This window comes from Diceros bicornis, chromosome 36, assembly GCF_020826845.1.
Source record: "Diceros bicornis minor isolate mBicDic1 chromosome 36, mDicBic1.mat.cur, whole genome shotgun sequence".
Lineage (NCBI taxonomy): Eukaryota > Metazoa > Chordata > Mammalia > Perissodactyla > Rhinocerotidae > Diceros > Diceros bicornis.
In genome coordinates this window covers 29,050,817-29,067,612 of record NC_080775.1, presented here as the reverse complement: position 1 = coordinate 29,067,612, position 16,796 = coordinate 29,050,817, and the positions used below count along the sequence as shown (strand labels likewise).

Here is a 16,796-nt window from a genome sequence, read left to right as displayed (position 1 = left end):
GAAAGATACTGTCAAGGGAATGAGGAGATAAGCCACAGACTGGGAGAAAATATATGCAAAAGACACATCTTATAAAGAACTGTTATCTAAAATATACAAAGAACTCTTAAAACTCAACAATAAGAACACAAGTAACCAATTAAAAAATGGGCAAAAGATCTGAACAGATACCTCACCGAAGAAGATATACAGATGGCAAATAAGCAAATGAAAAGATGCTTAACATCATATGTCATCAGGGAAATGCAAATTAAAACAAGATTGTTGTTGCTTTACGAGACAATGAGATTGCTACACACCTATTAGAATGGCAAAAATCCAAAACACTGACAACATCAAATGCTGGAGAGGTTGTGGAGCAACAGGAACTCTCATTCATTGCTGGTGAGAATACAAAATGGTACAGCCACTTTGGAAGACAGTTTGGCAGTTTCTTACAAAACTAAACATACTCTTATCATATGATCCAGCAATCACGCTCCTTGGTACCCAAAGGAGTTGGAAACTTTTAGCTACACAAAAATCTGCATATGGATATTTATAGCAGCTTTATTCAAAATTGCCAGAACTTGGAAGCAACCAAGATGCCCTTCAGTACGCAAATGGATAAATAAACTGTGGTACATCCAGACGATGGAATATTATTCAGCACTAAAAAGAAATGAGCCATCAAGCCATGAAAAGACATGGAGGAATCTTAAATGCATATTACTAAGTGAAAGAGGCCAATGTGAAAAGGCTGCATACTGTATGATTCCAACTATAGGACATTCTGGAAAAGACAAAACTACAGAGATAGCAAAAAGATCAGTGGTTGCCAAGGATTTGGGGGGAGGTAGGGATGAATAGGTGGAGTACGGAGGATTTTTAGGGCTGTGAAACTACTCTGTATGATATCCTAATGATGGCTACAAGTCATTACATATTTGTCAAAATCCAGAGAATGTACAACACCAAGAGTGAACCCAAACATCAACTATGGATGTTGGAGAATAATGAGGTATCCATGTAGGTTCATCATTTTTAACAAATGTACCAGTCTGGTGTGGGATGTTGGTAGTGGGGAAGGCTATGTGTGTGAGGGGGCAGGAGGTATATGGGAAATCTCTGAATTTCTGCTCAATTTTGCTGTGAACCTAAAACCGCTCTAAAAAATAAAGGCTATTTGGTGGACACTGACTGGCTCTGTGGGCTGGGCTCTCACAGAGCAGCATTCCTAAGTTCAGAGGAAAGGAGCCACAGAAAGCGAGGGAAAAGGCCACCTTAGGGAGAAGGAATGGAGAGTTTCCATTCGTGAAGATGTGAGATGAATACAGGGGGACCCACCCGCCACCTCCCTCTGGCAGCACCCTGGCGATTTCATATTCGAAACCCTGCGCCTCTCCCTCGAGAGCTGTTTTGTCACTACTGGTCCTAAACGAACAGTACAGTCATGAAATTTTTAGTTAGCGCCACCTTAGAGGTAACAAAGTCCCAGTGCTGATGAGGAGATAGAAGCCCTCAGAGGTAAGGCACTGGCCAAAGTCCCACAGACGGAGGAGACTATAACCTGGGATTCATGGCAAAGTGGATGCAGCCACTTTTCAAAGCTATTTTGACACCAGGGACATTCCCAGGGGAATACAAAACAATCATCGACATTTTTAACTTTAAAAATTACCGCATATTATACACCAACAGAGTCACTCAGCCCAGGCCAGGTCTCCCCTCTGGGGTGGGGTTCAGACGGGGGGCAGTGAGGATGGAGGGAAAGGGGCAGGAGGTCTGTGGGTTTTCATTTAAACAGAGCCACTGCAAGCAGCTCATGTCAGCCCGGCTCTTCCTTGCTGTATCTTCCTCCCTCTCCCTTCCACGCCCCAGCTGCCTCCACCGCACCCTCCCAGTTCATCAGGCTAAGCAAGCAACCTCGCCACTGAGCCGGAGCAAGGAACACTCTGGCGTACTTCTTGGGCTCCTGACTCAACTTAGGATGTTGGAGCTTGGAGATCAAAAGGGGAAACTTTCCTCTTAAACCAGTTTCATGATTATGAGGTGAATTAACACCATCAGGGCTACCTCAAAGTCGGAGCCAAGGATGCAATGTGTGTGACTGACCCCAAATATACAAAGAACTGATTAAACACACACACACACATACACGCACACACACAAACGCAGCACAGGAGTTACTTCCCCAAATGAAACAAGTTCTTCCCTGCTGCTCAGAAATTGCAATGAGGCTTAATACACGTAGGCTTTTCCTCACCTGATTAATAGATACAAAAGACAGGTATTTATGGGCAGCAGGTATAGCAGGAGAATAAGTAGAAGCATATACAGGTTCCTATAGAGCAAAGCAAGAGGATTAGAGGTGAAAAGAGAAGATTCATCAGAGCAGGGTGGGGAGGGAGAGAGACTAAAACAATGAATTCTCTAACAATGTTAATCTACTCATTGCAATTTCAGTTCTCTTTTCAAGAGAGTCCTTCCTATTTGATTATTTTTTTAGAACACTAAATAAATCCACACAAGCACAGTAAATATACCCGAGTCAGCTTTGTGCAGTAACTAAATGAGTTAATGGCAGGATTACTGCAATTTATATAAGATATTCAGTTACAGAAAGGGGAACCATGACTTTTCTCGGACAGTTTTAACATTTAACATAAAATATCTTCTTTAAAGCCTTTAAAGTTTTTTCATTACATCATTAAAAAAGAAAATGTAAGGAAAGAGGATAGCTCTCCACTCTGGATAAAGGTAGCATCTCACCTCGGGATAAAAACCGAGCAGAGGGGGCCGGCCCGGTGGCGCAAGCAGTTAAGTGTGTGCGCTCCGCTGCAGCGGCCCGGGGTTTGTCATTGTTCAGATCCTGGGCGCGCACCGACGCACCGCTTGTTAAGCCATGCTGTGGCGGGGTCCCATATAAGTGGAGGAAGATGGGCACAGATGCTAGCCCAGGGCCAGTCTTCCTCAGCAAAAAAGAGGAGAACTGGCATCGAATGTTAGCTCAGGGCCGGTCTTCCTCACAAAAAAACAAAAACAAAAAAACACTGAGCAGAGAACAAAGGGAACCATCAAGGTTGAGAATTACCCGTGAACAGGTGTAACTGGCTATAATGTGGAGAACACCTACGTTCGAGTCAGGCTTACCCAAAGCAGATTAGAAATGGCACTATCATCTGTAAATCCTCCTTCTTCCTATAGGTTAAAACAAATAGGAATCATTGCCAACTGTCAGAAGAGCAGGGTCGAGTTAGAGTGTGACCATCATTTTCAAGCATTCTGTGCCTGAGTTCAGTGAGAAGCATGCACATGCTCACATAGTCGGGTGGCACACACACCAGGAAACTCATACCCCATCAACAGGATGATAAGCTTTAATTTGGAGCTCATCCCATCAGCCGTTCTCTCTCTCCTACCCTTGCTCCTAAAATTGACTTCCTTCTCCTGAGTTGTGATTTGGAATTGCAATGACAGCAGGCAATTTGAACATGAATGTGGCCGATTCATCTTCCCTGAATTTTCAAGGACTTGTTCTGGGGACATCATAGATCTTAGCTTGATTCACTGACCTGATACTACTGAGCACAGTGGACATCAAATCCTAATCTGCGACTCAGAAATAGATGCAGAGTTGTAATGGCAAACCCTATAAAGGGTTTTTATTTCCTGGAAAAGTCTGATATTCTGGATGATTATCTTAAAAGGACATGGGAGTCCCTGTATACGCCTTACTGGTGAATATGCCAAAATGGGGTTGGAACTTAAATAATTATTTGGTGAAAATAAATAACTGCAATTTAGTTGTAACAACAAGACCTCTTGCCAAATCACTTCTTTAAAACTTCGCTTCATTTCCTTTCTCTCATTCTTTCGACAGAATGAGTTACTCTGGAGGAAACTGTCCACAGATCATGCTCAAGTGCACACATTCCACAAGGTGTGGACCAGACCAAATCTACAAACCAAATGGCTTTCCCATCTTTAGAACGAATTTTATATGCTACAAAAGCAAAAATGTTTAAGTCAGGTGAGCAATGCCCTAGATTAAACCAAGAACAGGAGAAAGAAGAGAAGACAAGAAGGTGTCAAGGGGGAGAGAGAAAGAGAGGAGAAAGAACCCAAACTCTTTGTCACAGGAAATGACAGAGTCAGCTAGGTAATGACTAGTGCTCTCATGGTCCAAATCATCAATCTTAATTCGGGGGCATAAATTTAAAAAGCAAGGAACTGCTGTTAAGTTACATATTCTTGAAGACATGACAGATCTTTCAGTAGAGAAAGGAAAACTGTTAGTTTCCCAACTCTATTCATGGGCCAAAAGAATATCTTCTTACCATATAGGACCCAAAATGAGATGCTGGTAGAACACCACAAAACTGTCTTGTTTTGGGACAAATCCTTTGACAGAAACAAAACAGTTATACATTTTCAAGGCATCCTTTATATCTTTTTTAATGTGGCTACTACACAATCTAAAATTACTTATGTGGCTCACATTATATTTTTATTGGACAGTATGGATTTTCACAGGGGCAATGGAAATGATTTACATCGAGTCCGTCTCTATTTCCTGCCTCCTCTGCATTCCCACGGCTACAACTCTTACCACACACAAAAGCTTGAGGAGGACAAGCTGTAAAATGTTTGGTAACAATGAATACGGTTTGCTGAATTGAGAAATTGTGCAGGAAGTGATGATCTGACTATAAAACCACCTCCTTTCTACCTTGGTGGAAAAGATGGAAGGTTCCGGAGCTTGTTCCCCTCAGTAGCTCTTGATCAGCAAGTCTACACCCAGCCCATGCAGCAAGATCCCATCTGCATGCACCACATGTCATGAATGTCCTTCCTTCTCCAGGGCGGCATTCAGACACCCAGTAAGCAGTGGCGTTTCTTGAGCACTCCTCCTCAGCTGTTTGGGGGCTGTCTTAAGACAGATCAGGCTTAAGGCACCTCACCTACCACCTCTGAGCACAGCGAAGGTGTGAGTGAAATATACTGCCGGCCTTTGGGAAGAAAGGAAGCTGAGGGCTTATCACAGGCCATGTGAAATCCACTTGACCGCAAGAGAACTTGACATTTCCCAATCTCTGCTACAGAAGCCTAAAATAGATGGGCTTATTTTAACTTCAAAGAGCTGGCTGTCTCAGGCCAAAGTGAAGTAGGTCACTGAGGAGGAGCAGGAAGAGCGAGTTCACCATTGCTGCAGAGTCTGCAGCTTCCATCAGCTCAGGGACATCACTGCGCACTCAAGCCCCGGCCATGCTCAGAGCACGCGCGCTTCCTTCCCACCCCAGGGGCACCTGCAGACACCTTCTCCCACTCCTTGCCTTCCAAAAGCTTAGCCAAGTGTTAACGCGTTCAGATCTCATCCTCTACTCACAGCCTTCTGGTTTTCACAGCCTCAAATGATCCTTCAGTCTTCTCAGGGATCCCTCCACTATTCAGGAGGAACCTATGTAGCTTTGTGCTTTGTAGCTTTATTTTAATTTTCACCTGGCCATACGGGGCTGTCAGCTCCTGAGGCTTCTTTGCCTCTTCCAAAATGACCAACAAGAGGTAAGTGTTAAAGTTATTCTTGAACTAATGATTTCAAGCCCCTTTTAAATAAAGTTTGTGGGTAACAGGGATAAATTATTTGAGGGACCCAGTTTTCTTTCACTTCAAGATCTCATTCTTGAAATCCCAATTTCACACATACACTTTTTAATATCCAATTATATTTGAGAACTTTACAAATGGCTGAGGATTAAATGTCCTTAGTCATTATCTTTAACATCGTGTATGTCTCAAAATAGAGAATTCAAATGGCTGTTCCAATTTAACCTATGAAGACACAGAAGGACCATATAAAATAGCGTCAGAACTTCGCCTCAAGTCCTAGGTGCATATCTCCTTTTTATGTAAGTTTCTTAACGCATAAAGATCACATTCATAATTTCTCTCTTCTACAGATGCTTAAGTTGTTTTAGAACTAGAAGGGGTGATCATCTGGTTGGAAGTATTTTTTTTTTTCTTTTTTGTCTGGAGAGTTTTGATCCTAGAAGTTGGCCAGTGGATAAGTCACAGGTGTCCACCTTGCCTCCAGCCAGCAAGAACATTTGCAATCAGAGGGTCACGCAGCAGGAAAGTCACCATCAGCTTTGAAAGTGTGCACTAACTGGTCAAAAGCTGGTCATCATTACATTAGTAATTTAACAACTCATCAACACTTTTGCATAAGAAATGCTTGCCAGTATTGATAACAATGTATTACTTAATTTTATTTAAACTTGTAACATATTTTGCTGTCTATTCTCAATAAAAGGCATACCTGCTCACTGTGAAACACACTTACAATGCTGAAGTAAGGATTCACTGACCACAACTATGTCCTTATTTTGTGTATACTTGGGTTTTAAATCTCAGCATAGGACATTTAAGTCCATATTTTATATGCAAATTATGAACTGCGAAGGGTCAATTAATGTGTTTCATTATAAAGGCTTTATTAACACTGTAAAGTCAGACTTCATTTAAGAAGGTTTTAAACCGAAGTAAAAGTACACCCTTCAAAATTTGGCAACTTGCTTGCTGATGCATTATGGATGCGGTGTAGTTACCAGTTTCATAACATGTCAAGACTACCTTTGATCAAGGGCAGCTGCTGTGACAGACTTGAAGTGTGTACCTTAACGGCAAGAGACTGCTCACGCTTCAGAGTGGTGATTAGTTAAGTTATGCATGCTGCCTATCTGATACACTTCAAGCGTGAGGTTAGTTAGAACGCTTTTTCCTCACAGGGAAAACGTTACCTTCTTCTTGAGTGACTGTTCCACTTCTTGGATGTGCAGGCTGCTGCTGACAGATGCCTTGCCATACTCCTGCTTTCTGGAAAGTCTGTTTTTCCAGTCTTCCTCACCACTCTTCTTCAACAGTGCTAATCTAAGGGGAAAACAGGCCAACCAAAAAGAGTTCAGCACCAAACTCTTACTTGTAACAGAACCATAACTTAGGTAAGTTACAACTTTTTGGCCAATAAATGACCACAGCGACCTAATTTTAATCTTTCTGAATTTCATTTTCTCTGAAAAAAGTATCTCTGGAAAAATAATATAGGAGTCCCTTTTCTAAGATGGCCCCAAAGATCTTACGTTGATTGAAATGCAAAGCTGAAATCTGACTTGCCAGATAAAAGATGCATCATCATTCCACCATAGGAATCTATTTTTCCCTGGCCCTGGGGCTGAGAGCAGGAAGGAGGAATCACCCCCAGAGAACAATGTCTTCTACTGACCCCTTCTGGTCACTTGGTGAAATAATATTTAATGATTATAGCTGGATAGTACTTATTTGCAGAAAATATAACAGAAATGAGTTTAAAAACTTAAAGCTATAAAAAACTGACAATCTCTTAATATTATACCTTTAAATAAAGGCAAAAGATGACGTTTAATATTGTTTATCTTCCTGTGTCCTAAGCCCTGTTCTTTTCTTCCAGATGAACTTGGTCTTTCCAATCTATCCTCTTAATACAGAAACTATTATCTACAAACCCATTTTTAAAAATTATTACTTCAGCTTCCCTCAGGGGAAAGCTATCTACAAAAAAAGAATCTAATTAATGGAGATTTTTACCTAACCTACTTTAGTTCAGCTGTGGTGTGACTTGATATAAAGTTGTTTGGATATTATCTGTGAAAGGTGATTTTTGTGAACATGAGGCTGTTTCAGCTAACTCTATTATAACGAGTGAAGAAATCTTAGGCATGTAAGTTGGACAAACAGACAAAAGATAAAACGCAAAAAAACCGTGATCATTAAACTCATTTGAGTTGAAGCTCAAACAATTTAAAGATTAGGAAAAAAATGATTACAGCCCTTTCCCTCTGTGCTGAGCCTGTTGGGCTGGGTCTTTTAAACATCATTAATGCAGGTCCATAAACAGTGTATTTTTAAGCAGCACATCAGCTCTAGTTTGGCTGTTAACTCCAGTCAAGTGGCCTGGTCTCCTCTCCTCACTGGTCATATTGGGAACTGAACTAAGGGCCCTTCTAATAAGTTTCCTGACTCGATTAAATATCTGAATTGGAGATGGGATGAAATATAGCATACTGCTTAAAGAAGAATCCACTTACATTGACGAATTTATACATAATCACACCTTAGATTTATCTATTCGTTCAGTCAAATAAAGGAAAGAAAGCCACGAAGAAAAGAACTCCCCAAAGGGGACAGGATCTTTGAACTCTGAACCTATCCCCTCCCCCCACCTCTTTTCCTTCCCTTCCTTTCTGCTATGTGACAGCAGATAAGACCTCAAATGCCCATTCTATAAAACTGGTATAATGCCACCTTATCTATCTGTGATATGCTGATTTTTAATAAGAAACATATATTTGGTCTTCACTCCCTTTCTTGGCACAGTGCTCCTAAAACCCTTGGAATTTCCAAAGTGATGAGAGCGATAAAAGTGTCTTGTTATATTAATGAGGTGACTTTTGGGAAGCACTTAAGGATGGGAGCTGGTTGCCAGGGGAGCTAACCATGTGATTAGAGGATTGGAACTTTCAGTCCCGCCCCCTGACCTCTGGGGAAGGGAGAGAAGCTGGAGATTGATTAAATTATTGGCCACTGGTGATTGGACTTAATCATGCCTATGTAATGAAGCCCCCATAAAACACCCCAAAGGACAGCGTTCAGAGAGCTCCTGGGTTGGTGGACACATGATGTGAGGAGAGGGGTGTGCTCAGAGAGGGCACAGAAGCTCCACGTCCTTCCCCCATACCTTGCCCTATGCATCTCTTCCATCTGGTTGTTCCTGAGTTATATCCTTTTACAATAAACTGGAGATCCAATAAGTAAAATGTTTCTCTGAGTTCTGTGAGCTACTCTAGCAAATTAATCAAACCCGAGGAGGGGGTTGTTGGAATCTCCAATCTATAGCTAGTAGATCAGAAGCACAGGTGACAACCTGGACTTGCAACTGGCATCTGAAGGGGGGAAGGGCAGTCTCGTAGGGCTGAACCTTTACCTGTGGGATCTGATGCTGTCCCCAGGTAGATAGTGCTAGAATTGACTTGAACTGTAGGATACCCAGCTGGTGTCAGAGAATTGCTTGGTGGTGTGGGAAAAAACCCACATTAGAAATTAGAGTCAGAATCTTACTATCTACAACAGGCCCCATTTGGCTCAACATCCCATTTAGCTCTAAATTTTATAATCTATGATGTTTGAGAATACTCTGCATGCTACAAGGGCTAGTTCATGTACTTGAAAACAAATTCTAAATTCCTTTAAGTGTTTTCATATGAATGTCAGAATGACTAAGAGTTATCTCTTATCCAATTATTCTGAATGAGTCAGTTTTATTCTAGTAAGAAAAATAATCTAATAAAATCAAATCACGAAAAGAAATAATTAGTATTTCCATGTGTAGAAGAGCTTTCAAAGGATTCAAAGTGTCTATAAATGAGACATTCAAAAAGTAAGCACGCCAGTATTTTTACACCCAAATGAAGACGTACTTCCAATTCATCATCTTGTGACGAGAGACGTTCATCTCGTCGATGTTTCCTTGCAAGCTGGTCTCAGAACCAGCTCTGTCTCTTACTTCATCTTTGACCCAGACCAGTAGTTATTCATTTTGCCCATCTACCTTTGTAGTCAGACTGGATTCCAAATGATTTGAGAGAAGTAAAAAAAATCAAATTCATCCTCATTAAATGGATTTATTAAAAATAATGCACTATAGTCTTTGAGGATGTTCTCAAAAAGAAGCTGCCAAATGTTTGGAGCAATGACATTATGTAAATAATCATACGGTTGCCCTGGCGGATGCTTTAAGGAACGTAAAACTGACTCAGAAAGCAACAAACGTAGAATCTGTAATCACTTTATAGTCCAACTTATACTCTGCTGATCTGTACAGCAACCTGAGAAACTGGATATTGTCATTCCCAATGTGACAGACCAGGCACGGGCGCACCCACAGGCCAAGGATTTCATTGACCGAGGTCCCACTGCATGTCAGTGGGATAGGAGATATGGTCCCCACACAGGCACACCCTGCCTCGCAGCGCATGGCTTGTCTTACTACATTAGTGTGTTAGCTGGCCAGACACATTTTCGCCCTAACGTTTTAGGCACTGCATAGTATTCTGGGTTCTTAGCTTTTTTCCACCACCCTGGAATGGCCTTCAAAGAATTCCTCCTTTCCAAAAACCTGAAATCTTACTTCTGGATGTGTTGGCAGGGTCATCATCAGGGACTTCCAAAGACTACAGAGTAACCAAAATAATATGGAAGGAACTGTGCTTCAATTGAGTCCACATGGTCCTTGGCCCCAGCCCTAGCCTCTAGAGTGCAAATGATGGATAACTTAAAAATACATGCACTGGAACTTAAACGTATTATTCCTGTCCTGTTAGATTTCCTACTTGGTGCTCAACAAGCTGAGGAGGTCAGACCTTTCCAAGTGCATTCTCTCCTTCTGCAGTCTCACGACCCTCCTGACTCCCTGCAGACGGCCCTGTGCTGGAGAGGGCCAGGATCAAAGCGTCTGGTCCTATACGTGACATAAATTACCGCCTATGCAATTCAAACAACTGTCGACACTTGGAACATCGGCCAAGTCCCCGTGCTATCTGCAGGGCTGTGCTGTTGCAAACCTGGGCATCTGCTTGGTCTGAGGCTGAGAACTCAGTGAGTGGCATGGCCTTAGCCTATTAGCCCCAAGGCCTGGCCCGGGGCCACCGTGCCGTGTGCTTGCCAGGCCGCCGGGGGGAACGTCCACCCCTCCTGCCATAGCCCACACTTCTTCAGCAGGGGATACTGGCCTGAGAGGGCCGTGTCAGCGCCACTGATCTGAGAGCCCTGCCTGATTAGAACAAGTTCTGCAGGCTCATAGCAGTCACGGCCGGGTCAAATACGGGACAGGCAGACCACGTGCTCCTCATCTTCACTGTTTTTTTTCTTCCCTCTTCTCATTTCAGAGAATCACTGGCACCACACTGATCTCGGACTGGGCTGAGCAGCACCGATTAGTATTTATATCAGATACTGGCCTTCGCTAGTTTGCAGGCTGGGAGGGTGAACTAACATGTCTTTTCAATGTGGACAAATAAAAGATCAGAAAAAGAGGCTGCAAAGGGAAGTGACATTTCTCTCCCTAATTCTTACATGAATCTGGTGGCCCCTCCGGTGGCTGAAATCTCCTAGCTCCAAGGTAGAAACCTCAAGTCTGTCGGGGAAGCATGGACACAGCCTCTGGCTGGGTGGAGAGCAGAAGGGTGGATGGAGAGGCTGCAGGGAGCGAGGGAGGACCCTAGCGGCCCCTAAAAGGCAGAAGTCTGCAGGCTGCCAAGAGGCTGGGGGCGGATTCTTCAACATTTCCAGGGAGTTCAACTAAGTCCTTACACTCCATCAATTTCCCAGTGAAAGGATGGCTTTTTTCCCTTTTTTAGTAATCTTCTCCCCCAAATATGAAAGCACAAGATTCAGTTGTTTTAGTAACTGTGGAAATTCGATTTCCAAAAGCCTAGTAAACTTTTAAAGAGATACCAAAGTTTTATTCCTAAATAACAGAAAATTCATTTGATTTACAACGCTTTTCAAAGAAGTACCCAAATAGGGATAATTTAAACTCAAATCATTCAGGCAGTTACGAAACAGTGATGTCACTAATCCAGTGGAAAAAGCAGATTGTATCCTAAGTTTTATGCCAGTTATGGTTCAAACTTGACATTCTAGATGTCAGAAAAGATGAAAAAAGAAAAGAACTTTTAGATATGTTTCCTTGAGCAGCAAACATATTCTAAAAGAGGAACGTATTGAGGATTTCCCGTAATTTCTTAGTTGCTACACTTTTCTAAGTCTTAGCTTACATGTACGAAATGGGGATAATATTGCTTCCTCCTAAGGGCTGTCTTCAGCACTAAATGAGGTAATACACGAGAAATGCCGAGGGCAACACAGGACGCTTGTGGTCCTCAGGCTGGAGGACTCAACAGCTCAAGTCCTGAGCAGGAGACAGACAGACGCACAAGCCTGGGGAAGGCAGAATCGCATCCTCAGGGCTGCAGCTATTTAGAAGAAATGATGAAGGTAATCTGCAAAGTCCAGTCTCTAGTTCTTAATCTGAAATGTGAAAGTGAAATTTGAAACAAGCCACATAAAGAACACGTAAATTGAGAAAATTAACACAGGAGTAGGGCAAAATCTTTCTAACACTACTATTTAGCTAAACTTTCTGCCCTCTTATCAATTTTTCCTGATGAGAACTAATGTCAGCTGCTAAAACACTAATGTGAACACTGCAATCTGGCCACACGTGCCAAGGGGAAGAGGTGGAGACCAGCTGCTGGATCGGTTCTACTCTCCACATGGCCCTAGTGACCACTGGAACTGTACCTCTCCTTTGCTAAAAATGAGGTAGTCAGAGGAGGTTAGAATAAGGTTTAAAAGTTCTATTTTCCGTGTCACCACAAAGGGAAATGTAAACCCCAAATATAGTTGGCCCTCTCTATCCACGGTCCCCATCCGCAGACTCAACCAACTGCGGGTGGAAAGGCTTAGGGTCCTTGTGTCTGCACTGAACGTGTATAGATTTTCTTTTTCTTTTCATTATTCCCTAAACAATACAGCATAACAACTATTTACATGGCACTTATATTGTACTAGGTGTTATAAGTCATCTAGAGATGATTTAAAGTCTACAGGAGGATGTGCGTAGGTTACATGCAAATACTATGCCATTGTACATAAGGGACTTGAGCATCCGAAGGGGTCCTGGAACCAGTCCCCCTCAGATACCTAGGGACAGGACAACTGCAAGGATATGAACAGCATTCTTATGTTAAATAGGCCAAGTTTCATTATCTCATTTTAATAAAAGAGAGAGATTGTGAGCCCCACTTAGGGAAAAGCTATCACAGATGGATTGTAAATATACGTAGTTTTATTTCAGCAAAGCACAAATAAAAGTATTATTAAGATAAGAGGGAAAGATCACTGGCAATATGTTTAGTATGAACATAATTTATCACAAACAGAGCAGCTAAATAAAGTGCCCTCCTCCTTTTTTAACCGTATATTTTAATAATTAAACTCAATAGCTCAACAGTTAACAAGCCTTCCTTACTATCACGGCTCTGAACAGACTGTGCTCAGGAGCCTCCTGGAGGCTGTGAGAAGTTCTGTCTCCCACCAGCCAGAAGGTGCGTGTGCCCATACCGTCGATTCTGAACACGCTTCTGGACAGTTCACAGAAACCATACAGCTATCCTTGAACTCAAATGTCCACAAAGCCTGGGTTAAGAAGCTGTGCCTTTATAGCATCTCACATTTTTTAAAAATGACAATTTTACAGTAAAATTTAAATTGCTTTCAGGAAGATAAAGAAAAACTAAAATTTACTAAAAATAGGCAAGTAAATCAAGAATTATTGCACAGTAGGTAGACACAAAACTTCTTCATCAAAAGTCCTAAGTCCCAACAGACAGAATATACCCAAAGATGGGGAATCTCCTTTAAAAAGTTTTCAAAGAAGAGGGTATATTAGTGTTTTCCACTGGAATTTTACCCCAGGAATATTTTCTGATGTACAAAACATCAGAACTTGTGTGTATAAGTGATATTTATCATTAATTCCCTTAAATGATATCTCTTCCTTGGCACCTACCCAGTTATCAAAAGTTGGATCTCTGGGCTCAAACTCTCGTTCAGCCACGCTTCCGTGGAGAAGGACTTCATGCCAGCACAGGTCAAACTGCTTCCCTGATTTAAGACATCTCTCTTGTATTTAGTTTACCCTTCGGTCCTTCACCTATGCTTCAGTCTAGTAGGTCTAATTTATTGTGAATTTTAAATAAGAAAAGGCAAAAGAAAATATGCTATAACAATCTTATTAATTTGTCAGTTGAAAAAGGCTCCATCTATTCAATATTTTATGAATAATGTTCAAAATCTTGGCTTGGAAAACAGAATGAAGAATTTGCATCGTAATTTCATAATATAGTCTTAAGTAGTTTGAAATGTACCTAGACAAACAAGAGTGGCCGGTGCCTGACAGAGCAAGAAAACTTCTGAATAGTGGGAGGTGCTAAGGAAGGGTCCAGGTGGGCAGAACCGTAAAGAGCAGATGGGGAAATAGTTCTGCCAATCATACCAGGAAATCGACGAGACCTTTCTTCATCAGTATTCCTATCACTGTTACATCTTTTGCTGCTTAATTCCACAGTGGCTAAAGGTTAACGAGGAAAACACAGCCTGAAATCTTTAGCTCCGATTCTTTGTATCTGTCCCATTTAAATATATCCTCTCAATCCTCCATCATTCTTCTGAATGAAATGAGGTTACAGGGTAATTTGATACTTAAATGTAATCTTTCATAGCTATTACCTGATATAAAATTTCTAAACACAGTTCAGAAAGTCATCCATTTTACTTTCTGTAAAATAAACAAAACCTAGATTCTAATCCCAAAGATTTATATCCTAAATATGAATTTATCTTCATTCCCTCCATGTATAATTTACATAGACAAATAGTCACAAGCAATGTGTGTGCACTTAATTTGAAGCCATGTGTATCTGAAAGTGAAAGAGCCAAGTTCTCTGCTCCCATCACTGGATAGTCAAAGAATTTAATATAAAAAAGAAAACGGAACCACAAATAAATGAAGCAAGCAAAAGTCTGTTTCTGTTTATTTCCTCGTCTGAGTCAGGAACCGGCGTCTTCCGGCACTACCAAACCCGGCACTGGGGTGAATGCACTTCACTCAAATAACTTGACCTCTCCAAAGAATTTTAGTATAACAGCACATCCACTTATGTAGTTGGAATCATGATTTCATCTCTTTGCCCATTACCAGATCTTTTTCTAAAAGCAAGTTGTAACCTCCTTCCTAATAGAATTACTTTTCAATCATTAAATCCTATTACCTTTCTTTAATGGACATGGTTTTGCTGGGCGAATCAAGGATGCCCTCCACCGTGGGTGCTTTGATCTCTCCAGTGGCAAACATCGCACATGGATTCTTAAAGAGTTTCTCCTGTGGCTGTTCTGAAGGATCCTGCTGCTTCCAGGACACTGGGGTTGCCGTCTGAACAACAGTTTTCTCGGCAGCTGTGCCTGTCTGCTCAGAAATGGGCTCCCCGAACTCTGCTGCTGGGAAGGAAAGGAGCAACGTCAGCAGCAGTCAGCACTTAGTCCTCCAGGCGAACATTCTTCCAGCTCTTTGCCCCTCTACCGTCCTGCACTCGGAGTTCAATCCGTGGGCGTGTGGTGGGCCACCCAATCCACTTGGATTTATGTCAGTCTGGGGCACGCTATATTCTGTGAGAAAACCAAACTTCCCAGTGGATTCCTCCACACAGCAAGTCGTTTTGTGACAATTGGTCTCTTCTTCTGTGCAAGACACAGGAAGTCAGCTTTAACTATACACCACAGAATGTTTCTGCTCCTCTAAAACAATACTTTCACATTTCAAATGTGCCATACTCACAAACCAAAACCACTATTATAACATACACACTATCATTTTATGTAAATGTAGGAAGAGAACTAAAGTCCTATGCTGCATAGCTGGCTAGTCTGCATAAACGGAATGTAGAAAGAGAGTCTGGAAATCCACAGACCAAGTTCAGGTCCTTATTCCCTGTGCTTAACCAGCCCTGGACTTTTGGGATCATCAATTTATCAGAGGCCAAGAGAGCTAGCAGTTCATAAGGCTGTCATGTGAATTAATGACCAAAGTCATCCAAAACCTTATCAAGATGTGTGAAAGAGCGTCAGGTATTTTATTGCTGAGAAATTGATTAATCCACTGAACAAGTCAGATTCACGGGGAAGAGAAGTCTAGGGGAAAGTCGGACTCACGCTGGATTTTTAATCAATACTAGTTACAAACTGCCTTCATAATTAGTTACAAGCAGTCACAAACACATGCAACCAATCAAGCAGAAACTAAAATCCCAGCTGGGATCTAAAACAGCAGCAGCAGTAACTTACCCCTTAGGGAAAATTTCCTTTTTGTGACATTCTCCATGTTCACTGTCTCTTCAAAGGGCTGCCTGTCCTTCGAATCGGGGCTCCCCTGTACAGAGCTTTTAGCAGCAGGAAATTCCTTCAGTTCCTCACCAAGATGAGCGAGGGGAGGATTAGCTAGTTCCAGGCTTCCCTTTCTCAGAATAGCATACTTGGGTTCTTTATGGCTGTCTCCTTCCCGGACTCTGTTAAGGATGGGGTAGGATGGCTCTGCTTCCTCAAAGGACCCGTACTTTTTAACACCACCATCTACAGCTGTCGAGCCTCTCTTGCTTTCTGTCTCTCCAAATTCTCTCAACATTCCTTTGTTCCCACTACCCTCTACCGAAGGCTGCCAGACTTGGGATTTCAGGATGCTTCTAACTGGAGAGTCTGAATTTTCTATTGAAGAAGGAAACCTATAGTCAATGGCACTTGTGTTGTCATCCACAGATGGCTTTGTCCGAAGATTCCCGGCATACATTGGAGTGACTATGGATGCCATGGTGGACACCGATGTGTTAACAGTAGGTGAAAAAGGTATGAGCTTTCCACTTTGCACCTGGGAGGGCACAATTAAAACGTAAAAAGGTGATTGAAAAATACTATCTACAGAAATCCCAGTGTATGGCTTGACAAAGACTGAAATACTACATTGGGTGCACTTTCACTGCTTATCTTAGTGGAAAAGCAATCCCATAGTTATAGAAAGCATCTCATGAATCAAAATCATCTGGGTGAAAAGTAGACTGTGCATCATATTTTTCTCTCCAAAATGGACTCACCCCAGATGGTTTCAGTAAGCA

The 16,796-nt window shown here is 41.9% G+C and overlaps 1 protein-coding gene across 3 annotated transcripts in view; it reads right to left on the bottom strand.

The window, feature by feature from the left end:
* SVIL (supervillin) overlaps positions 1-16,796 on the bottom strand; it is a 93,857-nt gene that overhangs the window by 41,484 nt on the left and 35,577 nt on the right. For 2 of the 3 annotated variants that reach the window (XM_058532717.1, XM_058532715.1), the window contains 3 exons: positions 15,976-16,552; positions 14,907-15,132; positions 6,780-6,909 (listed from right to left, as the gene is read on the bottom strand). In XM_058532717.1, the coding sequence (XP_058388700.1) occupies positions 6,780-6,909; positions 14,907-15,132; positions 15,976-16,552 (933 nt within the window). The remainder of the gene's footprint in view (positions 1-6,779; positions 6,910-14,906; positions 15,133-15,975; positions 16,553-16,796) is intronic. The other variant, XM_058532714.1, reaches the window with a different exon arrangement.